Raw genomic sequence first — 11628 nt, 5'->3', positions numbered from 1 at the left:
CCACAATACCCTTTCTCTCTCTACTCAGCAGATACACATTGCAAAATGATGTTGTTCTGTATACCCCATTAACTGCTATGGCTTCCCACAAAGTTTCCTTTGGAGTCGTAGTTTGAATAATGAGCATGCAGTTAAAAATCCCTAGCAATTACAATTTCAGTGGGAGGGCGAAGTGGTTTCCTCACAGTGGCTGACCAGATATCTATGGGAAGCCCACAAGTGGGACTTGAGCACAAGAGCAACTCTCCCCACTTGTGAGCCCCAGAAACAGGTGTTCAAAGGCACACTGCCTCCAACAGTGGAGGGAGAACATAGCCATCATGCTTCATAGGCACTGACCCAGGGGGACTTATTTCCAAATAGACAGACATAGGATTGCAAGCCACAGTACATGGGATTGCAAATTGCTCAGAATTGGAATCCTGGGCCTCATTAAAACTCACCAGCATTTCTGTGCAAATTTCTCTGAAGATACAGATTTTTGCATAGCATTTCCCACTAATAAACATGTATTTTTTGCGTGTTCTTTTCACTGCTATATGCATTAATATTCACATTTTACCCAGGTTATATGCATTTTTGTACACATTGCGTGACGAGAACTGATCTGCAAACTTCAAAGAAACACAAATTTCAAAAGATGGCTGTGTTTTCATTTATGGCTTTGGAAATTAGGTGATTTCACCTTTAAGTGTGAACTGAATCAATTTTCTCCCACACTCCATCCCTAATTTACATACATGTAAATTTCACATGCTGCATTTCTCTCTCTCACACACACACACACACACCAACTGATACACAGTGACTGGGTAAGGTCCAGTTTGGATAACAAATGACCAGCTTATCTCCCTTGATGGCCCACAGCCAAGCTACTTTGATCCCAACTTTTGCTTGGGAAAATTGCAGGCAAATATCCCCAAATGACTAGGAAACTGCTGGAGAGTCATCTGGAGTGTTCTGAATGAAGAATGATGGTAAGAGTTGTTCAACAGTGGGAGGGACTCCCTCAGAAGGTGGTGGACTCGCCTTCATTGGAGGTTTTTAAACAGAAATTGGCTGGCCACCTATCAGGAATTCTTACCTGTGATTCCCACATTGCAGGGGGTTGGACTAGAAAACCTTTGGGTTCCCTTCCAACTGTCCAATTCTGTGATTCTAAATAAGGCATCAGTTTGTGATCATGACTAGAGGTTGGATGTTGTAAGGTGTGTTTTGAGATGTAACTATCCTATAGTACCTTTGAATTATTTACTTAAGGAGATTGGGTGACCATCTGTCATGGATGCCTTATTTGAGATTCCTGCATTGCAGGCGGTGGGATTAGATGACCCCCGGGGTCCCTTCCAACTCTATGATTCCATGAATTGTAGCTCTGTGAAGGATTAACCTACAGTTCCCAAGATTCTTGGAGAGGAGCTTTAAATGCTGTGTACGCAGCAGCCATAATACCAAATCCATTGCAAGATTCAATATTCTTAAGCTTTTAACTTAATACTGTATAACAATCTTAAACTGCTATAATCCATCCACTGCTGCTGTGGACATCAGCGCAAGATAAGCTGCTGCAAATGAAACGCCTTCTGCAGCTCACCAGAGAGCCAGACTAGCACCAAGAGATCCCGGATACAAAGCTTGCTCAGCATAGGGAGAGGGGAAGTGGGCGAGGTGTAATAACTTATCTTCCTGATCTGCCTCTTGCAACACTCTAGCTCTTCCTCTGTCTTTGAGACCCTCTCCTGCTTGTTGCTTGTTGAGCAAGAAGTTGCAAAACAAAAAGGCAGAGTCTGTTTTTTTAACATTAGGCATCAGGCCACCTCTCAAAATATTTCATCTTGAATCAAAAGTCAGAAGGACCGAATTGGTTGAGCCCATAGCTGCCAAGTTCTCCCTTTTTTAAAGGGATTTTCCCTTATGCTGAATAGGCTTCCTCGCGAGAAAAGGGAAAACTTGGTAGCTATGGTTGAGCCCATGTTATTCACATCCTCACCATACTGTATTGGCCCGAATATAAGCCGCACCTTTAAAATTCAGGGGGGGGGGGGGAAGGAGACAATATCTGAATAAGCCGCTCCCTTAAAATTCTGCAGGGACTCACACCCCTAAATGGCAAATGTAAAAGAAAATCTTATGCGTACTAGAGTAGAGAGGACCCACAAATGGGTTAAACACCTGTTCGTAGCACCGTAAATGCAAATAAAACATAGCTGCCAAGTTTTCCCCTTTCTCGCGAGGAAGCCTATTCAGCATAATGGAAAATCCCTTTAAAAAAGGGATAACTTGGCAGCTATGAAATAAAAAAATCAATACAGCACTGTAAAATACAGGGAAAGTGATGAATGTCATTAGAATTAATTGCACAACAGTCTCAAGCTCGCAAATGTTTTTATGTTCCATTTTACCATATGTCTGCTTCAGCAGCGATATCGTAGAAGCCAATTTTTGTAAGAATGAAATAAAAGGAGCCAGTTGTTCTTGGGCATAGGTGGAGTGCCAGTGGAACCAAGCACCACCTTCACAATATGAAAAGGTCCTTTCAATTAACAAATATCAAACAAATACAATTACTTTACAATTAACAATTTCTTAACAATTAACAATTTCTTAATAATTAACAATTTCTTAACAATTAACAAATAGCTACATCTGCTGATAAAGTTGGTTTACAACAGAAGAGAGGATAGAGCAGACATCCCCAAACTGCAGCCCTCCAGATGCTTTGGCCTACAACTCCCATGAGCCCTAGCTAACAGGACCAGCGGTCAGGGATGATGGGGATTGTAGTACAAAACATCTGGAGGGCCAAAGTTTGGGGGTGCCTGGGATAGAGTGCTAGACAAATCCCGGGGACAGCAAAAAGCACATTTGATTGCAGACTTTGAATCCACCCCTTTTCTTTTGCATAACTGCTATAATTTCCTCATTCTCTTCAAATCCTTCCTCAGGAGCTACCTTTCATCCCCTACTGAAACAAAGCTAAAATAGGTGTCACTGAATTGGATCCCTTTATTCTACACTTCCTCACTTGTCTCTGCTGCACCATAATTTTAACTTCATACTGTCAAATGCCATATACACTGATGTAGTGGTAACAGTGGTAGTAATAGTACGGGAAGAATTTAAAAACATTCCTGTTTGCCCAGGGATTTGGTGACTGAAAGATATTGTTATCAGTTCACAGCTGTGGATTAACAAGGTGTGAGGGTTTGGGCCCCTAGTTACAAATCTGTTGAATGGTCCCATTGTCCAGAGTGAAAGGCATTTGCCGTAAGTCAACATACTGAAGGTCATTCTTGTTTTGGCTCCAGCAGATTTCTCCTTATGCTGACTGCAGGACATTTTGGCCAGAATAAAAATACTTTTCTCTCAGCACACAGGTCTGCCAGGCAGGTGTATCTAATATGTCAGTGAGATGCCTCCTGTTTAACTCCAGTAACTTATATGGATAAAGAATTGCTGCCATAACTATCAAAATCATCTCACAACGTGAATGGACAAATGGAGAATATAATAGAAGAGGAAATGTTTCCTTTTTCTGTGTAACTTGTGTTGATAGAGTACTATATTTGGCCACTTTTGTGGCTGAAACCTCACATCCCACATGCTTTCATCTACCCCTGCTCTTGACACAGCTTCCCCTTCGACTCCTTGTTCCACATCCCTCTGTTTTGCAAAGGACACTGAAGTTTGCTTCATCCGACTGCTTTTTTCATACAGGGTCATAACTTTAACACCCACTTCTGGAGGGTGTGGTGATGCCTGTCTTCCTAATCACCACCCAGCCTCCCCAAGGCTTCTGCACAGCCAACACTTAGCCAAGGATGGACTCTCTGCCACTGCTCATCTATTTCTGTGCCACAGGTAAGTGCCTCCTTATAGTTATTTGGGAAAGTGGAGTCTCTGAGCTAGAACATAAGTACAAGACCAGTTGATATTCTTGTAAATAGAAACCCACTAGGGCAGAGCAAAGCAGAAGTGTATGAGAGAGGGCAAATCACTCACCCTTGAAAAAGAACAGAATGCATTGCGGTGGACACTTTTTTAAAACTACAGAATTGGATCTGCTAGCTTCAGCCAGCAGATTAATCAGCTAAAGCTGGGTTGTTTAATCATTGGGGATATTTGCTACTACGGTTACTGTTGTTACCAGGGCCGTCTTAAGGGTATCCGGCGCCGTGATGCAAAAATCCCTCCAGCGCCCCCCCATGTTTCCCTCTCAGCAGGCAGGCTGGAGGGTGGCTCCTCCGATGGGAAGGAGGCTCCGGGCGCAGCTCGGCATGGCAGAGGGCAGCAAGGGCAGCAAGCTTTTGCCGGGAGGCGCCGTGTCCAGCCTTGCCTCTTCCTTGGTGCTCTCCAGAACTTGGCGCACAGCGCCCCACACCACTAGCCCCTATGGGCAAGACGCCCCTGGTTGTTACTGCTGTAGGAAATAACAAAGGTTGTATAAAAGGGGCTTTCCTTCTACTTCCAGCATTGTGGTAGCTTTTATTTATTAAATTGTAAGTGTTCTCACCTTTCCTCCAGTATCTGAAAAGACCCAATGAAGTTTGGTAACATTCAAGTACTGAAATTCAAGCAGTTCTCTAAAATGCAGATAATTAATCAATTTTTTAAAAGCAATAGCTCAACACCCCTACTTTTCTTGTACAAGACCTTACTAGAGATATATTAACTGGGTTCTCACAAACACATCTGTTACTGTTAATCTGTGAAGAGGAAAACAGGCTGGTCCCATCCACTAGGACATGTATGCAGGTAAACTTCATTTGTGTGGCTGGGAAAGGAACCCTCCAGAATTCAGGGGCTCTTATTATGTGCTGATACCCTAGAAATGCGAGGGGGAATTCTGTTTAGTTCATATTTAAAAAGTGGACTTGCCTAATTCACACTTCCCCAAATAATTTGCAAACTGAAACACAGTTGGGGAAATGACTTGCAAAAATGTGTATATTAGGCAAAAACTGCGTACAAAAATATTTATATTGAGACAAATCCACTTTAAAATGGATTGTAGGGAATATACCTACAATATGTGTATTTTTAGATTCAGAAAAAGCGTTTGACAGGCTAGAGTTTGACAGACTAGAAAGACCCTTTCTGGGTTTTATTCTTTTATAATAGAATACAATAAAACAATAAAACAAAAACAGAAACATCACCAACAATAAACACACCTATACAACACACATACAAAAACTATACCTTTCTCGAATCTTAAACTTTTCTTTACGTTTTAGGGTGACTTCCTCGAGTCCCCCCCATCTGCGGTTCATTTTCAATCATCTTTAGCAATTTCTATATCATATCTTTAACTCACAATGTATATATTCTTAAACATACTTTCTCTAGCTACATCTTCTATATCACTTTACTTTACCTTTCCTTAAATAAATTTTTAAACTATCTTCTAACTCTACAGCTTATAACCACTTCCAAATCAATTCATACTAACAAATTTTACTATATTTCTTTAAATAAACTTTAAACTTCTTCCAATCTTCTTCCACTGTCTCTTCTCTCTGGTCCTGGAGTCTCCTGGTCAGATCAGCCAGTTCCATATAGTCCATCATTTTCATTTGCCATTCTCCCACGGTTGGTACCTCTTGTGTTTTCCATTTCTTAGCTATCAATATTCTTGCTGCTGTTGTGGCATACAAAAAAAAGGTACGGTAACATCTTCTTTGGGAATTTCTTTTCCGACTATGCCCAATAAGAAGGCTTCTAGTTTTTTTTTCATAAATGTGTTTTTCAACACTTTCTTTAACTCATTATAAATCTTTTCCCAGAAGTCTTTTACTATGGGGCAAGTCCACCACATATGGTAAAAGGTTCCTTCCACCGCTTTACATTTCCAGCATTTATTATCATGTGTATGATAATTTTTTGCTATTTTAACTGGTGTTAAATACCACCTATACATCATTTTCATCATATTTTCTTTCAATACATTACATGCTGTAAACTTAATAATCTTTTCCTACAACCTCTCCCAATCCTGCAACATAATATTGTGCCCCACATCCTTCGCCCTATCAATCATCACAGATTTCACTTGTTCATCTTTTGTTTGCCACTCCAACAGTAACTTATACATCTTGGAAAGATTCTTTGTTTTTGACTCTAACAATTCCGTTTCCAACTTGGATTTTTCTGATTGAAAACCAATTTTCCGGTCCATTTTAAACACTTCGTTAATCTGATAATATTGAAACCAATCATCAACCTTATCTTTCAACTGTTCATATGACTTTATCTTTAATTGGTCTCCTTCTTCCAACAAAATATCTCTATATTTCAACCACCTATTTTCCATATTCAATCTTTTATGGGCCTTAGCCTCCAATGGTGAAATCCATTTGGGTGTTTTTCTTTCTAACAAATCCTTATATCCAGGGCTGTCTCTAGGCCTGGGCTGGGTGACGCAATGCGCCAGGGCGCCTGGCCACCAGGGGCGCTGCTGCACCCGCCAGACAGCTGTTGTCTGAGCCCTATGGCTCCGCCTCCGCCTCCTCTCCTTCGGCCCGCGGGAATCCCCTCAGCCGCTGCCCGCTGCTGCCTGCGGGAGTGGTGGTGGCGGAAGCAGCTCCCGAGGGGCCTCCTCCACATCTGGTGCCTGCCACCCCACCATCACCACTCCCAGGGCACAGGTGGCGGCGTGGCAACCGCCTCCTGCTCCTCGGGCCGCTGGGAGTGCAGCAAGAGAGTGCAGGCGGAGGCAGCGGTGGACTGGTCAGCCAGCCGGGGAACAAGCGGTGTACTGTGGGACCCGGAATTCACCGCTCACGCTTCTTTCCTCCGGTACGGATGGCGGCCGCTGGGCCACACGGCCTCCGGGCTGGGGAGGTGGCGGGAGCTGGGGAGCTGCCCGCGCCCTGGCTGGGGCAGAGAGGGATCGGCGGGGTGACCTGGGCTGGCAGCAGGACACCGCATAGCAGGTGAGGGGCAGCGGGTAGCCTGGGCTGGTGGCGCGGGGACCCTGAGCTAGGGCGAGAGAGAGCAGCTTGGGGAAAGGGACCTTTGCTGGAGGGACCTTCGCGCCATGGCGCTGGATTTGCTTAAGACGGCCCTGCTTATATCTACTCCAAACATTAAACAATGATTTCCTAATTATATGAGTCTTAAAGCCTTTGTGGACCTTAATTTTGTCATACCATAGATATGCATGCCATCCAAATACATTATCAAAACCTTCCAAATCTAACACATCTGTGTCCTCCAACACGGACTCTTTCTGAAAGAATGTATGATCAAATATGATTTTGAATCTGAATTATGTAAATGGATATAAATTATAAATTATCTATAATGCTCCAATATCAAAACTAATGAGTCAAAGCTCCTCATTATAACAGATGTGCTGTTTATATGACTTTAGAAATGTTAGCCGGGGATATCAGGCAAAAACAAAAAGGATACATGACAGGGCACACCAAATATAAAATAAGTTTATACACAGTTAGGGTTGCCGTATTTCAAGAAGTAAAAATCCAGACACAAAGGTTTTTTGGGGAAAGTTGTTGTGCTTTTGGATGATATCCAAAAATTCTGGACGCTACTTCAGCATCTTCAGCTTTTTGATGATATCCAAAAATTCTGGATGCTACTTCAGCTACTTCAGGTATGGCAACCCTATACACAGGTAATGTGGTAATATTTCAGACAAATAGAGAAGAATTCTTGCAATGAAATTAAATAACATTTCAGGTATAAAGTTAATTTAGTCAAAAGTGAATTATTCTCCTTAAATGTTGATATTGGGTTGGTCAAAGAAGATAAATGGATCAACAGTTGAAACATCTGTGAAAGTGTGAGATACCTAGGATTAAATCTCGCTTCAAAATGGCAAGATCTTTATGAGATGAATCACCATCCTCTGCAGAAACAAGAACAAAAAGATCTAATGAACTGGGATGAGGCAAGCCATTCCTCATTGGTAAGGATATAATAAAAATGAATATATTTCCAAGAATTCTACTCTAGCTACAAAACAAGAAACCAAGAGTATCTAGGAAAGTTGCTAATGTGAATAAGAACTAAGGTAAGCTGGGAATTCCTGAGATAAGTTTTTATTATGACTCTGCAGGATTGTCACGGTTAATTATATGTATGTATGTATGTATGTATGTATAATTAAATTTCTATGCCACCCTTCATCTGAGTATCACAGAGCAGTTTATAATATATAAAAAAAAACCACAGCATAGTAGCAAACAGAAGCAATATACTCTCTCACACACAGTTTAAAAGGCCTGGGAGAAGAGGACTGTTTATGCCTGGTGTCTAAAGATATGTAAAGAAGGTGACAGGTGAGCTTCCTTGAGGAGAGCATTCCATAAATGAGGTGCGATGGTATAGCTCGCAGGAAAGATGTAACAGGCCAATGGAAGAATAGTCAACAAAATCTAATATCAGAAATATGTTACGGACAAGCTGGAAGGATAGAAAAATAGTGTATGATAGAGGGTGTATTTTACTGTACAGTATATTCAATACTTAGTCAAAGTATGTATGTAGGGCTGGCATATGTCTGGAATTTCTGCTACCCCACAAAGAAGCTCAACAACCTTTGTGTCTGGATTTTCACTTTTTGAAATATGGTAACCCTAAGGTACAGTGCGTTATTATTTGTAATGTGTGTTTTGGATTATGCAAGTAATGGTTGTCAACAACAACAACTGCTGCAGAAATTTGGAGGACTGAATTTGAAAGTGGAAAAGTTAGCAGCTGAGAGAACCAAACTTCGCAGATTGGTCCATCCCTAACAGGAGCTTGGCGCAATAAACTAAAATATTATACAAGTGCATTTGACCTGCTCAGAGCTGGCCTGCCTGAGCCAGGCTGAGGCAGTTGCCTCAAGGCAGCATGGCTTCCCCCAAAGAATCCTGGGAACTGTAGCTTATATACACAGTGGTACCTCTACTTACGAATTTAATGCGTTCCGAACACACATTTGTAAGCTGAAAAAAATTGTAAATCGAATTCCATAGGAATGCATTGAGAGAAAAAATTCGTAAGTAGAAGCAACCCTATCTAAAAATTCGTAAGTAGAAAAAAATCTATCTATCTAAACCACATCCAAGATGGCGGACGGAGCTCCATTCGTAAGTAGAAACATTCGTAAGTAGAGTTATTCGTAAGCAGAGGTACCACTGTGTGTGTGTGTATATATGCATATATATGTATGTATATAGATAGATAGATGATAGATAGATAGATAGATAGATAGATAGATAGATAGATAGATAGATAGATATATCTATATATATATAGATAGATATATATATAGATATCCCTTGGTCATCAGACTCTTCTTCAGCCAGAACCATGCAACTTAGTCATTTAATCCCTCAACTCCCCCAACTTCCTGTCACCAAGGATCTCTCTTCTCTATTTGTTTCACAGGAGGGCCTATGTCCGAGGACATAGTATGAGGAAAACATGTTGCAAGTACTAGCTGCGTGGGTTTGCAGTGTGACCCAGCATAAACAAATTCAAAAGTCACAAAGTCCAGTTAGTCTGGCAGAGATAACCAGATGGCTACTTCCTGAACTACATTCTGAATAATTATGCTTTCAGCATCCTAATTTTTTTTTTTACAACAGCCATTCATTGTTGTCTCATGCCCTCCTTCACATACACCCAATCTGCAAAAATTGTTATGTAAACCTCATGGGCCATCACCCTTTTTTGATTAGAGTCTCTGTGATTCAGACAGTATAATAATGGGCAGAGGTTCAACAGGCCTAGCTTTTCCATTCTCATCACTGTAACTCCATTGTGCTGAGGTAAAGGAACACCTGTTGGATTTACCTGCCATGCAGTGTTAAAGGCATAGTATCTTCCTCAATATCAGGATCCACTATCTGAGGAAAAAGTGGGGATGTTATGCCTGGGATGAGCAAATACATCAATGTTGCTCTCTCTCCATTTCTCATTTTTCCAATCTTACGCTTACCCCCTCTTGCCTGACAACATGCCTTGCCTGCTGCTCTAGGCACTGACCCAAAGACCTAGAGTGAGCAAAAAATTAAATATGAAAGGAAAGTGGGCCACATATAGAGATTTAGTGATGGATGTAGATAATAGAGTGAGCAAGTGGTTTCTCCTTACAACTGCTCCTAACAAAATCCCAATTCAGGGGAGACCTTCAGATGCCATTTGCCATCTAGCAGCAGCAGATCATGGCCAGCCCACTAGAATTCAAGACACCTCCTTACAGGTGTCTCTTGATCACCCTCAACTATGGGGTGCCAGACCCAAAGTTTGATAATCATCTAGGGGGTAGGGGTAGCCAATGTGGTGCCCTCCAGATGTTGAACTACCACTCCCATCACATCTGACTATTGGTTGGGGGGCTGATGAGGTTAGGAGTCCAACAACACCTGGAGAGCAATATGTTGGCTACTCCTGCTCTAAGATTTAGCTGGTTGATTTAGCCCAGCAGTTGCCAAACTATTTTGGCCTTATAAATGCTCAGAATGTGGGCAGAACTTCAATTACAGCACTAGCCTTCAAGCAAACCAGGGGAGAGGCTCAGACTGTGATAGGAGGTATCCTTCTTTGCTAGTTCTTATCACACACCAGAGAACCTATGAAGTGGAGAGGAGATAAAAATGCTCAGGGTGCCACAAGGGCTTTACTTCTCCATTCTATCATATTAAACATAAAAGAATGCACATTGAAGAGAGACTTTACAAATGCTCAGAATGTGACGCTAGGCCTTCGGGTGATTAAAATTTGATGTCCTTTTAAATGGGTTTGTGGGATGTCCTTTTAAACTGGATTCATTCTGCCTTCATTTTTATTGCACATTTTTATTGTTTTTCTTTTGTATTTTAATGTTGTAAACTGCCCTGGGATCTTCAGATGAAGGGCAGTATACCAGTTTAATAAATAAATAAAACAAATAAATTCCCTCTTGCTGCATTAAAAAAAAAAGCTTGAGGAAGTTCTTTGATCATCCCCTGCAGTGCTGACGCCATGCCATGGATTCAGTTTGGATACCGAACAGCCAACCGTCTTCCAGGAAGCAGCACTGGGCTTTGGGCAGACTGTAGCGCAGTTCGGAAGTGGAAGAAATGGAGGGTATGCAACTGCTGGTTCTCTGGGTCCTTGGAGAGCTTTCTGTCTCATCATTCAGTCCCCAGGAGTGGCAGAAGAGACAGCCCTGAATTGTCTCCATGTGTTTTTGCTCCCACAGGCTGTTGGTTGGTGCCCCACTCCAGAAGGGGGAAGTAAATGAAACGGGTAAACTCTACAAATGCCAGCCGGGGCGAAGTAAATCAGGCATTTGCCAGGAGGTCCTTGTGCAAAGTAAGTATGTCACTGGGTGGAGTCTGTGTTCCTGTGGAGTTGCAACAGAAGAAAAGAATTGGGAGCCAAGACTTGTGGCTTAAGTCTGGAGCAAACGCCCAATGCTGCATGCCTCTCTCCTGTGATTCAGCAACCGCACTGCCCATTGAGCAAGAACAAAAATTGGCTCTGAGAATTCTGTTGAATCCATAAGGGCCAAACTTAAACAATGCATTCAGTGTGTGATCACATTTCTGTATCTTTCACAATTTTTGTTAATAAAACAGCAGCCAGAGAGTGCCTGACCTAGATCTTGACCATAGTGCATGGGTGGTC

At 42.0% G+C, this 11628-nt stretch overlaps 1 protein-coding gene across 3 annotated transcripts in view; it reads left to right on the top strand.

The window, feature by feature from the left end:
- Positions 1-681: 681 nt before the first annotated feature.
- The window catches only part of LOC118094366 (integrin alpha-X-like), a 49239-nt gene continuing 38292 nt past the window's right edge, over positions 682-11628 (top strand). Inside the window, exons 1-4 of one of the 3 annotated variants that reach the window (XM_035134686.3) lie at positions 682-977; positions 3718-3861; positions 10971-11085; positions 11201-11313. In XM_035134686.3, the coding sequence (XP_034990577.3) occupies positions 3822-3861; positions 10971-11085; positions 11201-11313 (268 nt within the window). In that variant the 5' untranslated portion in view covers positions 682-977; positions 3718-3821. Of the gene's footprint in view, positions 978-3583; positions 3862-8019; positions 8039-10970; positions 11086-11200; positions 11314-11628 lie in introns of those variants that run through there. The other 2 variants (XM_088655426.1, XM_088655427.1) reach the window with 2 other exon arrangements.

Source organism: Zootoca vivipara, chromosome 12 (assembly GCF_965207765.1).
Source record: "Zootoca vivipara chromosome 12, rZooViv2.hap1.1, whole genome shotgun sequence".
Taxonomy (NCBI): Eukaryota; Metazoa; Chordata; class Lepidosauria; order Squamata; family Lacertidae; genus Zootoca; species Zootoca vivipara.
This window is presented reverse-complemented; position numbering and strand designations above follow the sequence as displayed.